The 17,083-nt window shown below is 41.1% G+C and overlaps 3 protein-coding genes across 3 annotated transcripts in view; 2 read left to right on the forward strand and 1 right to left on the reverse strand.

Annotated features, from left to right (window-relative positions):
• The window catches only part of gnpat2 (glyceronephosphate O-acyltransferase 2), a 10,920-nt gene extending 5,490 nt beyond the window's left edge, over positions 1–5,430 (forward strand). Inside the window, exons 8-16 of the mRNA XM_037685819.1 lie at positions 1,348–1,478; positions 1,586–1,827; positions 2,284–2,541; positions 2,617–2,696; positions 3,146–3,286; positions 3,730–3,829; positions 3,931–4,024; positions 4,125–4,186; positions 4,937–5,430. Coding sequence (XP_037541747.1) covers positions 1,348–1,478; positions 1,586–1,827; positions 2,284–2,541; positions 2,617–2,696; positions 3,146–3,286; positions 3,730–3,829; positions 3,931–4,024; positions 4,125–4,186; positions 4,937–4,989 — 1,161 coding nt within the window. The 3' untranslated portion in view covers positions 4,990–5,430. The remainder of the gene's footprint in view (positions 1–1,347; positions 1,479–1,585; positions 1,828–2,283; positions 2,542–2,616; positions 2,697–3,145; positions 3,287–3,729; positions 3,830–3,930; positions 4,025–4,124; positions 4,187–4,936) is intronic.
• LOC119418514 (WD repeat-containing protein 26) overlaps positions 1–17,083 on the forward strand; it is a 368,230-nt gene that overhangs the window by 138,564 nt on the left and 212,583 nt on the right. The gene's annotated exons all lie outside the window — the stretch shown is intronic.
• itsn2a (intersectin 2a) overlaps positions 11,383–17,083 on the reverse strand; it is a 59,723-nt gene continuing 54,022 nt past the window's right edge. Inside the window, exons 34-39 of the mRNA XM_037685816.1 lie at positions 14,676–14,888; positions 14,467–14,588; positions 14,304–14,386; positions 14,151–14,234; positions 13,893–14,066; positions 11,383–11,941 (exon numbers count right to left, since the gene is read on the reverse strand). Of these exons, the coding sequence (XP_037541744.1) occupies positions 11,790–11,941; positions 13,893–14,066; positions 14,151–14,234; positions 14,304–14,386; positions 14,467–14,588; positions 14,676–14,888 (828 nt within the window). The 3' untranslated portion in view covers positions 11,383–11,789. The remainder of the gene's footprint in view (positions 11,942–13,892; positions 14,067–14,150; positions 14,235–14,303; positions 14,387–14,466; positions 14,589–14,675; positions 14,889–17,083) is intronic.

The following is a 17,083-nucleotide window of genomic DNA, read 5'->3' on the forward strand; positions in this document are numbered from 1 at the left end:
ATCCATCCATCCATCCATCCATCCATCCATCCATCCATCCATCCATCCATCCATCCATTATCTTTACTTGTTTCTTCCTTTTCAGGTTGCAGGGGGTCACTGGTGCCCACATCCAGGTCACAAGTCTATCACAGAAGACTGGGTTCTTTAAAGAAAAAAAAAAAAGCCAGTTTTTAAAAAACTGAAAAAAAAAGCAAACTGTGCAGACTTCATCCATCCATCCATTATCTTTTACCGGCTTCTTCCATTTTTGGGTCACGGGCTGTGCAGACTTATGCATTTTTAAAAAGAAATTGTGGATTAATTGAGTATCCTACTTTGAAGAAATAAAGCACAATGTTACAGAGAGTATAATTTACTCTGTGTATTAGTACTAGTATCCACATATTTGTAAAGGAAATGACAGGAAAACTGCTAAAGCTAGTCATTTTTTTGTTGTGGGTATAACATCCTATAAAATTCAGTTTTAAGTTAGTTTTGGTCAAAGCTTGAAAGAGCCGCTGCGGAGGGACTAAAGAAACACATGTGGCTCCAGAGTCGCAGGTTGCAGAGCCCTGGTCTATAGGAAAACACCAAAAGCAGTGCTTTTCTTTCAGTTGAGGTTATTAACACGGAGTGACTATTTTAACTCCTTTGCATTTTGTGCTCCCACTCCACGGATCAGCTCACTGATGCTAATACTGTTAGCTGCATTTGACCTAATGTAGCCCAGCATCTGTTGGTACAGCACTTTTTTCCCCAACATGTCTTGAACTCAATTCTCACTACACAAAGTTCAGGAGGAGGAGAGCAAATAAAGTTAAAAAAAAAGAATAATTCAAAGCAACATCAAAACTCTTTATTCCAATCACAGCCTTTTCTTTCTGTACTGGACGTTTTCTGAGAGTTTATACCATAAAATACACACACGCAAACAAAAAATGATATTGGACTTTTTTCTTTAGAGCTGTAAGTAAAGAAAACATGTAGGTTGTTTTATTTGCAGGTAGGTTGTTCAGGTTGAGGGGCTTATAGAATAATTTACACCACAGTTAATAAATGATCTCTTCTAGGTCAGAACACACTCGTCTTTAAACTCTTCGTTCATTTGGTGTGAACGCCACAGGGAAGTTTTAATACGTTTTTTAAAATGATGACAACAGTTTGTGTGTCCACACAGACACAAGCAAAGTTACCGCAGGAGTCAACATGACCACATTTTGTCACAGTGACACGCACGCACGCTGACACAAGTTAAAATCAGGACTTGCAGAGCTGTTGTGGCTGTAAACGATAACATTTTGATCTTATTCGAGTTCGTCGGAGGAACCGTGTCATTTGATTCTGCGTCTCCTCCTTTCTCTGCAGGGTTTGCTGAAGGCCAGCAGAGTTCTGCAGAAGCGTTACGGCAGCATGCATGTGAACTTTGGTCGTCCCTTGTCTGTCCGACAGCTGTGTGAGGGCAAGATAAATCGCTGCCAGTACAACCTCATACCCAGGTAGGGAAAAATGCTTGGAGGAAAATAAAAAGAGCTGATGAACAGATTTAGCATGTCTTTTCTGAATTTTTTTTAATGTATTTTGAACTGATTTGATCTTTTCTCAGAGATCTTCCTCAGAAGCCCAGTACAGAGACTCAGGCTTGCGTGAGCTGGCTGGCTCATCTGATGGTCCGGATCCAGGAGGAGGGCACTCTGATCAGCCCCTGGTCCCTTATGTCCTGCCTGTTGGTCCAGGTTCCCCCCTCAGTTTTAACAGAGGAGGGTCTGCTGTGGCTCCAGCTCACAGAAAGAACCCTCTGGCTCAGGAAGCTGGCGCTGGACTTTGGAGCTCAAATAAACTGGCCTGGTGGGTTTGGTAGTGCACAGTTAGCTCCCATTACAGTTATTATCCTTATAAATTATATTGCCCTCAAGATTAGAATTAAAACTGGAAAAAAATATATATATCAAGATTTATTTATTTATTTATTATTTAAGATATTTCATTTGACCAGTAGGTGGCGCTTGTTTTTCAGTTTTCTAAGTGAAGTTAAAGCAGAGCAGGTTTCCTTCCTCCACCTTTAGGCTTTGATCTGCTCTGGAGTAGATCAGACAGATTAGATGAATGTGAGTTGGCACAAGCGTTCACGTTCACTCAGGACACGTTCAGTGGATTACTACACGTTAAGTAACTTATCTTGAGAGGCCCCCCCCCCCCACTGAACGGTCTCACTTCACAAGTCTCCTTCAACACATTCAGACACATAAACCTCCCTCTGATATTCCCTCATGAACATAAACAATTTGTTTGCATGTTTATCAGAGCACGTTCCTGATACGGATGTGATGTCCTCCTCTGTGGCGCTCCATCGCTCTGTTGCTCAGCGTAAAGCGGGGCGTGTCTACCTGGTTCGGGAGGAGGAGCCTGAGCGGAAACACCCCGTCAATCCAGAGGAGGGCGTGACGAGGACGGCAGCCGCCGCTCTGATGCTGGCTTCATACCGGAATCAGTCTCTGCATGTGTTCACCCGTCCAGCCATGCTCGCTACGGCTATGAGCGTCACAAAAAGCACTCAGAGAGGTGAGTCAGTCAGTGTGAGAGTTATTAAAGCGCTGTGTGATACGAGCGCACTGAGATCCACTTTTCTTTCCACAGACGAGCTCCTCGCGCACTTCTGCTTCTTACTCGATGTTTTTTCAAACGAGTTCGTTTTCATCCCTGGCAGATCATCACAGGTAACCACATCAGCCTCTAGCTCAGTTCAGCTTTATTCTCTGGATAAAGCGTTATTTTTAACTCCTCATTTCTCGTAGTGGGCATGCTCAGTTCAAACCCAAATGATCAGTTACCACCTGCTCCACAAATCAAACATCAACTTTCAGTAACTTGCTGCGTTTATGGTTGTAGATTCAAACTAGATACACGATCCCTCGCTGCTTTGAAAGACTTTCCAAACATCTGCAGTGTCTGTGTGCTGCTGCCGTGTTAAAACGAACTTCTCACTTTTTGAATTCATTTAAAAAAATAAATGTGAATTCACCAGATTTTAATAAGGTGTCACTAATAGTGTGTTGAAAACGATGCTCTTCTGTTGAGTTATTACACATTTACACACTTTATATTGTTGCTAATATTTGTGTATTATTTGTAATGTCAGATTTGTGTTTATCTTCCTTTTCATCAGGATTTTGAGGAGGCGTGCTGTGTTCTGAAGAAATGTGGAGCAGTCCACACGAGTCACCATGAGGTGATGGCTTCAGAACCAGGGCTGGAGGTGTTGTCGTTCCTGCAGGAGCTGCTGAAACCCTTCATAGACTCCTATCAGGTGCCTTAATATTTCTAATAATCTTGTTTTAATTAAAGCAGTAGTTCAGACTTTTTACTAGTGGGGCTCTGTAAAAATGTTATGAACAGTTAATGTCTTACCTGTTGTAGATGGCTCCTTGAACAAACTCAGATCAGAAGTATCCCTTTAAGATTTAATAGACAAGTCATATCAGTCCATTTCTTTCTTTGCTCTCTTTATTATCTTTATTGTTGAAACATAAAATAAGTATCCAATTAATGTTTTGATGTAAAAGACTGAAAGTGTCCACCCCCCCCCCAAAACCCAACTACTTATGTGGTGTTGCTGGTTTTAGCGAAAAGTGCCATAAAAATGCATTCAGTCAATACCAAAGTTAGCTTTTATTCATTTATAATCATTAAATGAGTGTTCAGCTCTAACTGGATGCAGAAGAGGAGATTTAATCAGTTTTTTATGTCCAGCTGATGTTCAGGTATCTCTGTGAAGAGGCAGATCACGTTTTCACAGAGAAACAGTTCCTCCAAGGTGTTCGAACCCGAGCTACAAGTCTCATCCTGTCGGGTATAAAACAAAAATAATAATTAGCTCTAATCTTGAAGATCATTTCCAGGTAGTGCATCTTCTAATAACTCACACGGTTGTTTATTTTTTCTTCGGTGCAGGTGAACTTCATACCTATGAGGTCCTTTCATCAAACATTCAGAAAAACGTTTTGTCGGCTCTTCAAAGACTGGGGGCCGTGACGAAGATGAAGGCGTGAGTGATCCGTTCCTGGAGTCTGTTTTATTATTTTCTCAGGTTGGTGAGCAACGCTGGATATTGATTCTCAAATCAGTTTTGTATTGTCCGATCACAGATCTGAGAACAGCGAACACAAAGTGAACAAGGCAGCTGTGAGAAGAGCCGGAGACGTGCTCTGTAAGATAAAGATTTATTTATTTATTTGTTTTTGTCTTGCATTCAAGTTTATTGTTTTAGCTTGTTATTGTGTGAACGCTTATGAAGCATTCACACTTTTGTGATCCATTTTTCTTCCGTATATGTTTTGGCGTGACTCTTGTTCTGCAGTTTTCAAACCATTTCAACAAATCATAGCTAGCTTTTTTTTTTTAGCTAATTTCAGCTGTTTTCAGACAAATTCAAATTTTTCGTGGAAATTTCAGCTACTTTCAGACTAATATTAACTTCTTTATGCTAATTTAACCTTGTTATGCTTTTTCTGCTACTTTCTGCTATTTCAGCTCTATTTAGCTGTTTTAATGCTACTTTTTGCTTTTTCAGCCAGTTCCACTTTTTTTAAACTCATTTCAGCTCTTTCTGCTTTTTTCTGGTAGTATAAGCCTTTTCAGCTATTTTTCAGCCATTGTTGCTCATTTCAGTTTTTTTTTTTAGCTAATTTCTTCATTTTTGTACTCAATTATGCTTATTTAAACCTAATTCAGCAAATATGTGTTCTTTCTGTTTTCTTCTGCTACTTTAGGCTAGTTCTTCTTCACTTCAGCTACATTTCAGCATGTTTTTTTTAGCCAATTTCAGCTGTTTCTCAGCAAGTTCTTCTGCAATCAGCATTCACACTGCACCTTTGCAGGGAATGCACTTTCTCTAGTTAATTTTTTGTTTTACCACACCGCCTGCCTGATAGATTTTATTTCTTTCCTCTTGCTGTAGGTGGAAAAATTCCTCCGCAGCTCCTTCAGGCCACACCTGAAGCCAGGCTGTAGTCTGAGCTGAAGCGGATCCGTTGTGGTGTCACCTCACGGTTCTGTTTCTGACTCGTTCCACCGTTCTGTTCTTTCAACCTTCAGTCAGTTTCTGCTACGGCAAAAAAAAAGAAACAAAACTTTGACACAAAAGTGTCGGTTTTAAAATCTGAGTTTTCTCTTTAACAACAGGAGTATAAAAAATCAAAACAAGAAAACAGAAAAAAATAAATCTGTCAATAAGAAAATAAAAGTAGAAACAACAAGAAATAATAATTAAAAAAAATTGCCTGGAAAAGGAGGTATGAAGAACAATTATAGCAAAAATGAAGAAATAAATAAAAATGTGGTTTAAATGTGGAAATGACAATTTAACAGCAGATAAATGTTCAAATAACAAAAATTAATGAAAAAAAAAAGCAGAAAAAAATAAAAGTCCCCAACCCAACCCTGGAATAAATAAAATAAAGATGGAAAATATCAAAATACTTTACTGACCTTTTTATTAATTTTCCAGTTTAAATTTTGGTATATATTTTAAATAAAGTGTTGCTAAACCTTTCTACATACAAGTAGAAGTTAGTAGTTCATACAGTTGCAGTATATACTGTAGTTACATCAATATATTTTATTGTTTTTATAGCTTTAGCTGCTGCTCTTGATTTTTTTCATTTCTCACAGCTGAGAAACTGAAAACATAAATTAATGTTCATAAATTTAATAAATGTTTAAGAAAATATTTGATAAAATATTTTCTTGAAAACTGACTAAAATTAAAAAAGTGAACCCTAACAAATGGAAATTAGAAATATTTCCTGCTGAATTTAATCTTTATATTTAGATATTTTATTTTATTTTACCACACATCAGAATTTATCCTTGTTTGTTTATGTTTAATCTTTTATTTCCTGAAGAATCATTACATGCTGATTATTATTATATCTGATAAGGTGAATTATGTTGATGTGATTTATCATATTTTGGTGGACTGATTGTTGTAAATGCACTTTAAAATAAACCTAATTACTGTATTTGAAAGTTAAATCACTAAACTGATTTAAGACGCCTAACTGTAAGCTAGTTTTATAGCTTTAAATCTCTGAATGATTTTGTGGAAAAATGAAGTATTTTATTAAAACGAGAGATGTAATTTGTTTCAGACATTTATTTGAGTTTCTTTACATTTCAATAAATGCACATCAGATGTAACAAAACGCACCATGGATCGTTTTCCTCTTTCACGTTTAACTTTCTTTGATTCTTTGTCAACCAGAGGTCAAAGTTCAGCTTCCTGTCAGATCAAATTAATCGTCTGCACCTCGATCCAGTCCGAAGGCCTCTCATGTGCCAGTTAAGTGGTGAATATCGCGTTAGCCGGACGGAGATTATCTGTACACAGGCGGCACGTCGACCTTGATGCGCAGCGCGCTCACAGGGTCCTGACAGAACACGGAGATGTACTCTAGAACTTTACAGTTCATCTTTTTCTCACTCTCCTTGGCTCTGGTCCGCTCCCTGTCCCACCTCTCCTTCTCACCGTTCATCTGGGAGAACAGGTTGATCTGGATGGTGCGGAGGGTGGCGGCCAGGATGTAGAACCCCCCTTGCAGCATGTGGCAGAAGGCGGCGCCCACGCTGAGCGCCGCGCCCATCAGGTTGGGCACCGTCTCGCACACCACGCACACGCCCTCCAGGAAGTGCAGCGTGCCCTTCTTGGCCAGCGGCTGGCCCTGGTGGACGTAGCCTTGGGGCGGCGGGCTCTGCTGGGCATGGGTGAGCAGGTACCTGACGCCGTCGGCAAAGTGGGTGGCGGCCCTGCGCAGCGGGAGCAGGGCCAGGTACAAGTGGCAAGCAGCTTTGGTCAGAGCATGGAAGAGCAGCCGCAGCTCAAGCACGGCGTTACCTGGAGATAAGACCGTATAACCGGGTCAGATGGAGACTAATTTACCACGGTGACTAATGTCACAAACCATTACAAACAGCGTCTGCCACTGGATTAAAGTCTGCAGCTTTGTGCACGGCGGCCTGCAAATCTCACCGCTTCAATGCTAATGTGCTCTCTGCCTCAAAGTCTCATTTACTGGAGAGGAAGATGAAACGTGTGAGCTAGACTTGAAACTTTCAAGCGTTTTAACAATAAATATACATGAGATGTTTTTCACTAATGTTAGACCTGTCACAGAACTGGATGGAAATTCTATTCAAGCTGTAGATTTATTGTCTTTGCTGTCATTGGATATGAATCTGTTTATGTTCTTATAAAAAGTCCAAGTGCATCACACACATTTCTGATCCTTGGTCAGTCCATCTTTAGAGAAATGTTGGCCTAACCCTTGCAAATATTTTAAACCACTCTGACCACGTTTTCCAACTAAAAGAAATCATATTCAGTCAACCTAAAAAAGACATAAGAGACAAAACAAATGTCCTAAATTTCTACTGACTGTTTAGTCTTACCGTCTATAAAACAGCATATCCAGAGCAGGGCAATACACGCAGTCAACCAAGTCCACCAATCCATGTAGCCTCCCCCTCTGTCCTGCCCTGTCCCGTCCTGGACCCTTCCACAAAAAGAAAGAGCTATGCAAAGACGAGCTGTGACCTGGCCAAGCCCTGCCCCGCCTGTCGTCGAACACTTAATACCCAAGCATCCCGTACTCGCTTTCTGAGAGGGTGTCTAAGTGGACACCTTAAGAGCACATCAACTGTCAGCAGCGTATTAAGACCTGCAGCTCCACTGCAAGTCATGGCCTAGAGCAATCCGCTCCTACAACCACTTTATCCTTTGTATGGTCAAGCAAATATAACCTGTGCTATAGATCAACTCTTCTGAGTATCCACTTTTATCCACAAAATGTGGATTTGTATTTGAGCTCTTATCCATGCCAGGTGCCCATACTGTAAATCTGTGTTTATATTTGTGGAGTTCTCAGACAAGCTTTGCTCAAGGAGGATCAACTCTGTGTGCAAGATTGGGTTTGTTCTGAGTATGCACCATTTACACAGCAGCGCACATAGCGCCATAACGAGGACATTCCAGTCAGAGTGCCACCATCAGCAACAAGGCTCTGTGTGGAAGACAAATAAAATAGGGTTGTTATAATGCAGAGTCTGGAGTATATCATTAGAGCAATGAAAAGGATCAGAATATAATTGGCAGAGTATAAATGGAAGAGTGTCAGACTGTTGAATAAACTGAAACATGGCTCCCCTCAGGGCTGTGTGTTGAGTCCCCTTTCTCTGCTCACGTATGACTGCGAACCTACCAATAAAGGCTGTAATATTGTAAAGTTTGCAGATGATACAGTGATGGTTGGATGCATCACAAACAACAAGTCCAGCTACAGGCAGGAGGTGGAACACCTGGAGAGCTGGTGTAGGAAGAACAAACTTCACATCAATGTGAAGAAGATGAAAGAGATCGTCATGGATTTTAGACAAAACAAACAACACACCTTCCCCCCCCGAACATAGGGATGTCTGCGGTGGAAGTGATATCTACCTACAAGTACTTGAGTGTGCACCAGAACGACAACCTCAGCTGGGGCAACAACACCACCAGCCTGATCAAGAAAGCTCATCAGAGACTCTACTTCCTCAGACGCCTGAGACGAGCTGGTCTGGGAAGCTCAGTCCTCACCTCCTTCTACAGGTGTGCAGTGGAGAACATCCTGTGCTCCAGCATCAACATGTGGCATGGAGGCTGCAGAAAGAAAAGCTTTGCAGAGAGTGGTGAAGGCTGCACAGAAGTCTGTTGGAGTCAGTCTCCCCATCATCACAGACATTTACACCTCTAGATGCAAAAAGAGGGCCACCTGCATCATGAAGGACCCCACTCACCCAGCACACACTTTTTGCCCCACTCCCCTCAAGCAGCAAGTTGCGGAGTATTAAGTTTAGAACCACTAAAGTGAGGAACAACTTCTACCCTGAGGCTGTTAGACTCATGAATCCTTATTCAGGATAATCACTGTGAAAAAAAAAAAATCACTGTAATGCCACTTTGATTGTTGATGTGCTGCTGATCTATTCTGTGTTCATTCGTACTCATCTACTCACACAGACTCATGTTCGTGCTGCTGTTGTTTGGCATATTATTTTGCACTATTAAGTGTTTAGCGTATTTCTTAGTTTATATCTTTGATCCTTAGTACTGTTTCTTTTACAATTTATATTTTGGCTATTGTTGGATGTAACTGGGATCCTGTGTACACAATTTTGTTCCACCTCATGTGCCACATGTGATGCGAATTACAATTAAGAACCTTGAACTTGAACATATTTTTGATAATAAAAAAAGAGGTTAAATCGTGACCAGTTTCTTTAAGGGGGAAACGTTTCGTCTTCCATCCGGACGTCTTCATCAGTCTGTGGCCTGCCAACCAGATCTGTCCCATAAGCAGCCTTCATTGCTGTGTTGGGATCTCAGAAGCAGCTTTGAACACATGCAAAAGGACCCATCTGTCCAAAACAATAAATCATCATGTATAACAATCGATGTTTAAGGACATATGGCATTTTTTCTGTGGCTGTGTGGTTAGAGCAGTCGTCCTCCACTGCAAGACTTGGGGGTTCGATTCCATCAGCAGTCACGTGTTGAAGTGTCCCTGGGCAAGACACTGAACCTTGCATTGCCTCTGATGTGTGTCCCATCGGTGCATGAATGTGACAAAGCACTGATTAGTCTTTGTACAGATCTAGTAGTGTGCTGTATGAATGGGTAAATGAGGGCACCGATTGTGTTGTGAAGAGCTTCGAGTGTGTTAAGATGTAAAGGAGTTAAATAAGTACAGTCCATTTACCATTCGATCGTGTTTCAGTTCATAGCTGGAAGTCTTCTCATTCATCAAGCCTAATCTGTCGGCTCAACTCTTTATTTGTGGTGTAATTTTAGACGTTTACAGGATTCCCACTGTTGTCAGTCACTAGTTTGCTTTCTTGTAGTTATAAATAAAAACAGTAGGACGTGATTCAGTCGATGTGTCAGGAGTCCATGACTGATGTGAAAACAATGACGACGAGAAGTCTGTCTCAACCAAACGGGAGGAAGACGGGCAGCTGTCAAAGTGTAACATTAAGGAATGAGGGAGGCTCCAAAAGGGACAGACTCGTATTTCTCTGAGACAACTGCAGGTGTTGCTATATGTTTAATATATAAGTGCAAAAGCTGAATTTACATAACCCATCATTATTTAGGCAAAGGTTGAGGCTAAAAATCATCAGGTCCAGGAAATAATCCAACCTTTACAGGATGCAGAAAACGGATTTATGAAGGTTAAGACACAAGGTTGTGTTTGATTTATAAAAACTTTACCGTAACAGCTTTATTCCATGTTTCTTGTCTAAAATCCATCTTCTGTGAGGAGGTGGAGTGCTTCCTCACTCAGCGGGACGTTGTGGAGCTGAAGAGGAAGCAGCTTCTCCACGAGCGCTGGACCGAGCTCTGCAGAGGAGAGTGGAGGAACATGTGTCCACTGGACAAGAGACACCAGAGCTTGTGCAGCCACTGCCTCAGACGCTGCACCTCCAACGTGAACCCTTCATGCTGAGAAGAGCTGAACCACGAGGCTGCTCCAACCGTTTGAGCCTCTTTTGTGGCAGTTTTGTGTTTGTTGAAACCTACAATCCACACATGTACGATCCTTTTCTCTTCAGCATTGAAAAGCCACAACACTTCCAAGGTTTTTGTTGTTCTATAAACATTTCATTTAACGTTCAAATTGTGCTGCTGCCAATAAATGCTGCACAGATCAAAACAGCCGATTTAAACTACACGTCCTGTTTTCAGCTGTAGGACGAAAATAAGAAAAGAGCATCCTCTAATGAAAGCAGGTACATAAGCATGGATTTATCTGCTGAATTATCAAAATTCTAGACAGATTTGTTCACTAAGGGGAAAATGTTGAACTAATGTGAATTTAATGGTATCTCATCAACACAACTTCTGACTTGGTGCTTGTAGAGTTTTATTTTTGTTCAAATCAGTGCCACTTTTTGTTTCCTGTTTAAATGAGTCCTTCTTTCGTAGGATATAAAAAGTACAGGAGCCTTTCAGTACCACCAGTCTTTCAGTAGGGCTGCGTTGTCTTCAGCTAACCAGCCGGCACCTGCGTCCATGACAAATCTACCGGAGGACGAGGCTCAGAACTGCTGCAGTAAGTTTGTCTATGTTTTCTGTTGGATTCACAAATGAACAAAGGTTTTTCTCATCCAGACTTGACAGCGTACCATTCCACATCTGTGCAACTTCTGATGGTAGGTGTCATCGGCCCGGCTGCTGGTTCTCCTCCTGTTAACATCAACCAGCAGCAGCTGAGCCGCTCCAAATAAACTTGTGCATATAAACTCTCATCCAACACAGTCTCCAGTAGGAAACTACTTGAAAGTGTATTTTAGTGACATAAAAAAGCAAAATAATTTATACATATTTTATTTAAGCCACTTTCAGGATTCGGTGACATTTTTTATCATCAAACCCCTTCATATCAGGATTACAGTGTAAAGTTGTGCTCTCCAAACGTACACCTGAGGCAGAGTGGAACTATACAGCAGGTATAATAATTCCTGCATTAGTGGTAATAAAACAACACATCATATTAACGTGTTTATATAAATTTGACAAACCCCAGCCATTTAGCAAAACTAGAATATAAAGTTCTCTTTTTAAGATTCTGATTCAGCAGCTCTTTATGTTTCGGCTGGATGGCGGTCAGTGATAAAACGTCTGGTTGGCTCGTGGAAGTAATTATTCTGACTATTTTAATGAACTCAGGCACTTTCAGCGCACATTTAAAATCAAATAAACCTCTAACGGTTGGTGCTCATTTGCTCGGCTCGTAAAGCTGGAGGTCCAGTTTGACTGACACTTCTCCAGTTGGGACTTCGTGCAGAAGTAGGCGACGGTTCGCTGCTCCTTTGCCTTCCGTGTCTTTCTTTATGGTTGCCACGGGAACCTCGGTTCGACCCAGAAAATCTGAAGGAGAAAAAAAAAAAGAGGATAATTTCATGCTGCTGCTGAAATAACATTCAAGTCCAAGACTCACCATCTCAGTGTGTCACACCGAAAGTGTGAAGCAAATACCTCAGTAGATACAGAGGCTTACTGTCCTGAATTTGATCAGTTTGCTAATAAAAAAATGTAGCGACGATAAAAACTGAGCAAGACGCAATATTTTAGTGAGCTCAGTTTTATTTTCTCTAAACTATTACCTATAGTTTTAATACTAACATTAGTTTTATTTTTATTTTTTAACCATAAAAAGTTTTTATGCTAAACATGTTTTTATTAAAAACATATTACGTTGAAAGGCTACTATTGGACTTTAAATTTGTGGAATAAATAAAAGAAGGTAGATGCACAGTAAAGCTTCTACTTTAAACTCATTGAGTTTTATTTCCCAGTCTGGGAAATCAGAGTTTGGACCGATAGATCCAGACTGAAAATCCCTTTAACAAGCAGTACGCCAATGTCCCCCCGTCACAGAGAGATTTAAATACTGAATATTTGTAGTTTTCAATATGAGTGTTTTCTGGACTGGGATTGAACAGGGAATGTAAATAAACTTTAACGGATGAAGATATTCCAGTGGGTAGGAGTTACATTGTGTATAAGATCAGTGGTAGGTTTTTTAACTTGTCTGAGGTGATGCAAAGTAATGGATCCTGGTGAGTGCAGAGAGAGCAATGATGGGGCGGTGTGTGTGTGTGTGTGTGTGTGTGTGTGGAATGTAACCTTGTCACCATAAATGAATCTTCCACCACCCCAATTATTTGAGGAAATTAAACTTTTAAGCAAAATAAAAACTAGAAAGCATCATTTTCTCAAATGATCGAGGTGGCTGGTTTACATACGATATATATGATGGTCATCTTGGATTTTGATGTGTCAGCCCAGTTTTTGACAGAAACTTTTCTTACACCTAGATACAACCACTCACTAAAATTGAAATCTGTAACACACTTATTTTTCAAGTTATCCAGCTCACAAGACAGATAGAAGGAAGATATTTCCAATTGCCCTCTTTGCTCCGCAATGGGGGATGGTGCAATTGTTGCACTTTTCCCTCATAATATGACATTTCATCATTCAGACCCAAATGTCAGATTACAGACTACATGCTTTGAGATTACAGTAGTCCCTCGTTTATTGCGGGGGATCCGTACCCTGAAGCCCTGCCATAAGTGAAAAACCACTATATATACTATATACATATATATATGAAGGTGTTTTGAACCCTTCTTACACTCTTGCAATATTCTAAACAATGTTCCTAAATGCTCTAAAAGAGCACAGAATATCATGATTTCAGCTCCCTGCCTCCTCTGCTCTTTGCCACTTGCAAGCATTCTTGGCCACGCCCACTTCTCCGCTTTGCACCGAGAACAGCTGATCAGCTGCAGCAGGAAGTTTATCCTGTAGTATGGTCTGCACAAAGGTGCAGCAGGTTCTAAATAGTTTTACACAATTTATTTTAAATAAAAATTCCATGCCGATCGTGCGGCTCATCCATCAGTCACCCAATTGTGTGTCATGTCAAATCTTATTTTGAAAAACCGCGATAGAGCGAGTTTGCGATAAACAAACCGCTAAGTAGCGATGTACTACTGTATATCTTTGTTTAAAAATAAATTTTTCTGACAAAGGTTCCTGCCTATGCTGCAAACTTCTCCGAAGATCTGATCTAGAAGAAAAGTCCTGAACATGTCCTCCAACATGGCAGTCAGGAACTAAATATACTTCTTTCAATTGAATGTAGTGAAGTGAAAATGAGCCTGTAAAACAAAATGTTCCCTCTACTTTCTCAGAATGGCGACAGACAGAACATCGTGTTTGGGATTATGTTCATCTGTTTGAAAACAGGACAAAGTGGACATACTGGACAGTGATCCATCGTTGTGTGAATGAATATGTCTCTTTCACTGACCGTCTGGTGAGAACTGGTCTTTCTCAAACACAGTGATGGACAGGACGTCCTGGTAGATGTCTTTGATGAAAAACTGACAGTTGAAGTTCCACTTGGGGTTCAGAGTGTCGCTGACTGGCCGAGACGTGTAACACTGAGCCCCCATGGTCAGCTCACAGTACGGGTTACTCTTACCTTGAGGAACATATAAATGTTTCTTTAGTACGGAGGCCTAACTGGATCTGTAAAGCTGAAGGAAATCATGACACTGGGTCTCACCGTTGGGCTTACAGGCCTTGAGCTCCTGAGCATCAATGACCGTCACCAGCAGTCGGCCGATCCCACTGGTCTTTAAGGAGCGCGCTGAAATGAACACAATGTTAGACGTGGTACCTAAACGCAGCACATACTGACTATAAGTATTTAAACAACCTTGATAGGCTTTTTCTCTCTTCTTCTTCTCCGTCTCTATGAAATTTTCAGAAGCTGCTTTAATTTTTTGGACCCACGCAGTCCTGTTATAAAACAAAAGTGATCACATGTGACCACTCTGCATGATGTCTGGTTGTAGAGTGCAAGTTGTGTATGTGCATACCTCTCGCTTAACGTCTCGGTTTTGAGCGTGTAGACCCGATCGATGTGTGAGACGTGAAAAAGGGGCTCGTCACTCGACGGGTCTGGTGGCATTTTCACCAGAACCTCGTTCAGAAACAGCGGCTGAAGAGGAACGAGGGGCATTAGGAGCAAAAAAAAAAAGTGTTTCTCTACCCACCATCAACAAAAACTGCATCCCCACCAGCTTACCACTTTGTACATCTTGAGCTGCACGTTGGTTTTGGAGCTGAATAACTTCTCTGATCCAGAGGAGGAGAAAGGTTTGGCGCTGTGCGTGAGGAGGAGGAAATCGTTGAAGAGGAAGGCCCACAGCTCTCTGCTGCTTTTGCTTTTGTGCAGTCGACCGCTGTGGAGCAACTTGCGAGGCCCGAGGCAGTTTGTTAACGAGTTGAAGATAAGGTGCTGAAAGAAAAGACGGACAGGAAATAAAACACGTCTGTTGCTTTGCTTCATCACTGCTGCAGGGAACAATTCAGTGTGGAAAATAATCATTAGAACTCCAACATTTGTAGGTTTGCACACTCACAGAGAAGATCAACTAAAAAGCCAAAGTAAAAAATGGATTTGCAGGCCACTGAGGGGAAATAAATACCACACAGACAGAACTTTGGCTCATAGAGATTGGTTATGTGTTTTTATGGCACACAGATGACTATCAATCAGTTTTAGACACTCCTGATAACTTGTTTGTATAAAATCTTTACAGAAACAGGTTGTTCCACCTGTAGTTCTGCACAAAGCTGGAATGGGCATAAGCAAGAAGTTTGGTGAGGAGGTGACAATTGTTGGTCTGATTATTTGGAAATGGAAGAAACATAAAAAGAGCATCAAATATTACATTCAAAATCTTTCCTCTCAAACTGAGGATGAGTATAAGAATTGGGAAAGGATTGGCCCTTAACCACAGAGAAGAAAGTTAGGACCACAGTCACAAAGAACATCATTGGTAACAGCCTACACTATAATGGACTGAAATCTGCCTTCACCTGCAGATCTGGTCTTAAGCTTGCTTTGGGAGAAAGCGCTGTTGTCATATGATACTAAAATCAAACTCCGGCATCATCTCAACCAATCATATTAGAAGGAATATAAATGTTAGAACACCATCCCCACAGTCCAGCATGGAGGTTTAAACATTATGCTTTGGAACAAATTTTTTTTTGTGTGCTAAAGATAATAGAACGTCATAGCATCGAGGAGCCAGACTGACTAAATGAGCAGAGAGAGGATCTAATATTTTCTCCCCTTCCCCTACTATAAATATCTTATTTAAAACTGCACTGATGAGCAGAGTAAGTAGAGTAAGTAAATAAGGCTTTTTATGAAACTCAAACAATGTGAAAGTCAAATTTTAGAAGGTGGTGCCTCTCAGCGACAAGTTTGCTGGATTAGATCTCGGCTGAGGGCCGTGCATGCATGGTTTTCTCCAGGTACTCCGGTTTCCTCCCACAGACCAATAACAATAATGTTAAGCTGATTGGTAACTCTAAATTGCTCCTAGGTGTGAGTGAGAGAGTGAATATTTTTTTCTTTGTCTCTATGTGTCCCTGTGATGGACTGGAGACCTGTCCAGGGTGTCCTCCACCTCTTGCAGTGACTGCTGTATATGGTCAGCAGTGACCCCGCTGACCCAGAAAGGGTAACGGTAATGGATGGATACAACAAAGTTCAGTCAGGTCCTCTGGAAGGTTTATTTTTTCTTGAGATGTTTCGTCCTTCATCCAAAGGACTTCATCAATCCAAGGAGCCACAAACAAACTCAGTCCCACAAGCAGCACACTTCCATAGTGGACCAACAAGTTTGCCGGTGATAATTTTGGTTTCTGGAGCCAGCTCTCTCCCCGTTGACTCCTCTGAGGCAGCCATAGCCAACTGGTTCAAAACATCAAAGGGACTGAGTTTGTGGCTCCTCGGACTGATGAAGTCCTTTGGATGAAGGACAAAACGTCTCAACAAAAAGAAACCGTCCAGAGGACCTGACTTATCTTTGTTGGATTTTGTACCTGGATTATTAAGCATGAACTTTGATATAATGGATGGATGATGAACAGCTTCGACCCATTTACAAAACTGATATGCGTGTTAGTTTTTTTGACCCTTAAATATCACAGTTTTAGTAAGAGTATCTTAAAGCTCACAGACTCATGTTCGTGCTGCTGTTCGGCATATTGTTTTTATGCCACTAGTGGTTAGTGTATTTTTATTAACGTTTTTCTTAGTTCATATCTTAGATCTTATCACTGTTTTTCTTTTACATTTTATATAGATGCAGGTGTAGGAAAAGAGCCACCTGCATCATGAAGGACCCCACTCACCCAGCACACACACTTTTTGCCCCGCGCCCCTCAGGAAGGAGGTTGAGGAGCATTAAGTGTAGAACCACTAGACTGAGGAACAGCTTCTACCCTGAGGCTGTTAGACTCATGAATCTCTAACCAGAATCATCACTGTGAAAAAATCACATCATGTTGCAGCTGATCTGTTTCATGTTGCAGCTGATCTGTTTCATGTTGCTGCTGATCTGTTTCATGTTGCTGCAGATCTGTTTCATGTTGCTGCTGATTTGTTTCATGTTGCTGCAGATCTGTTTCGTGTTG

This window comes from Nematolebias whitei, chromosome 12 (assembly GCF_014905685.2).
Source record: "Nematolebias whitei isolate Nwh7 chromosome 12, NemWhi1, whole genome shotgun sequence".
Taxonomy (NCBI): domain Eukaryota; kingdom Metazoa; phylum Chordata; class Actinopteri; order Cyprinodontiformes; family Rivulidae; genus Nematolebias; species Nematolebias whitei.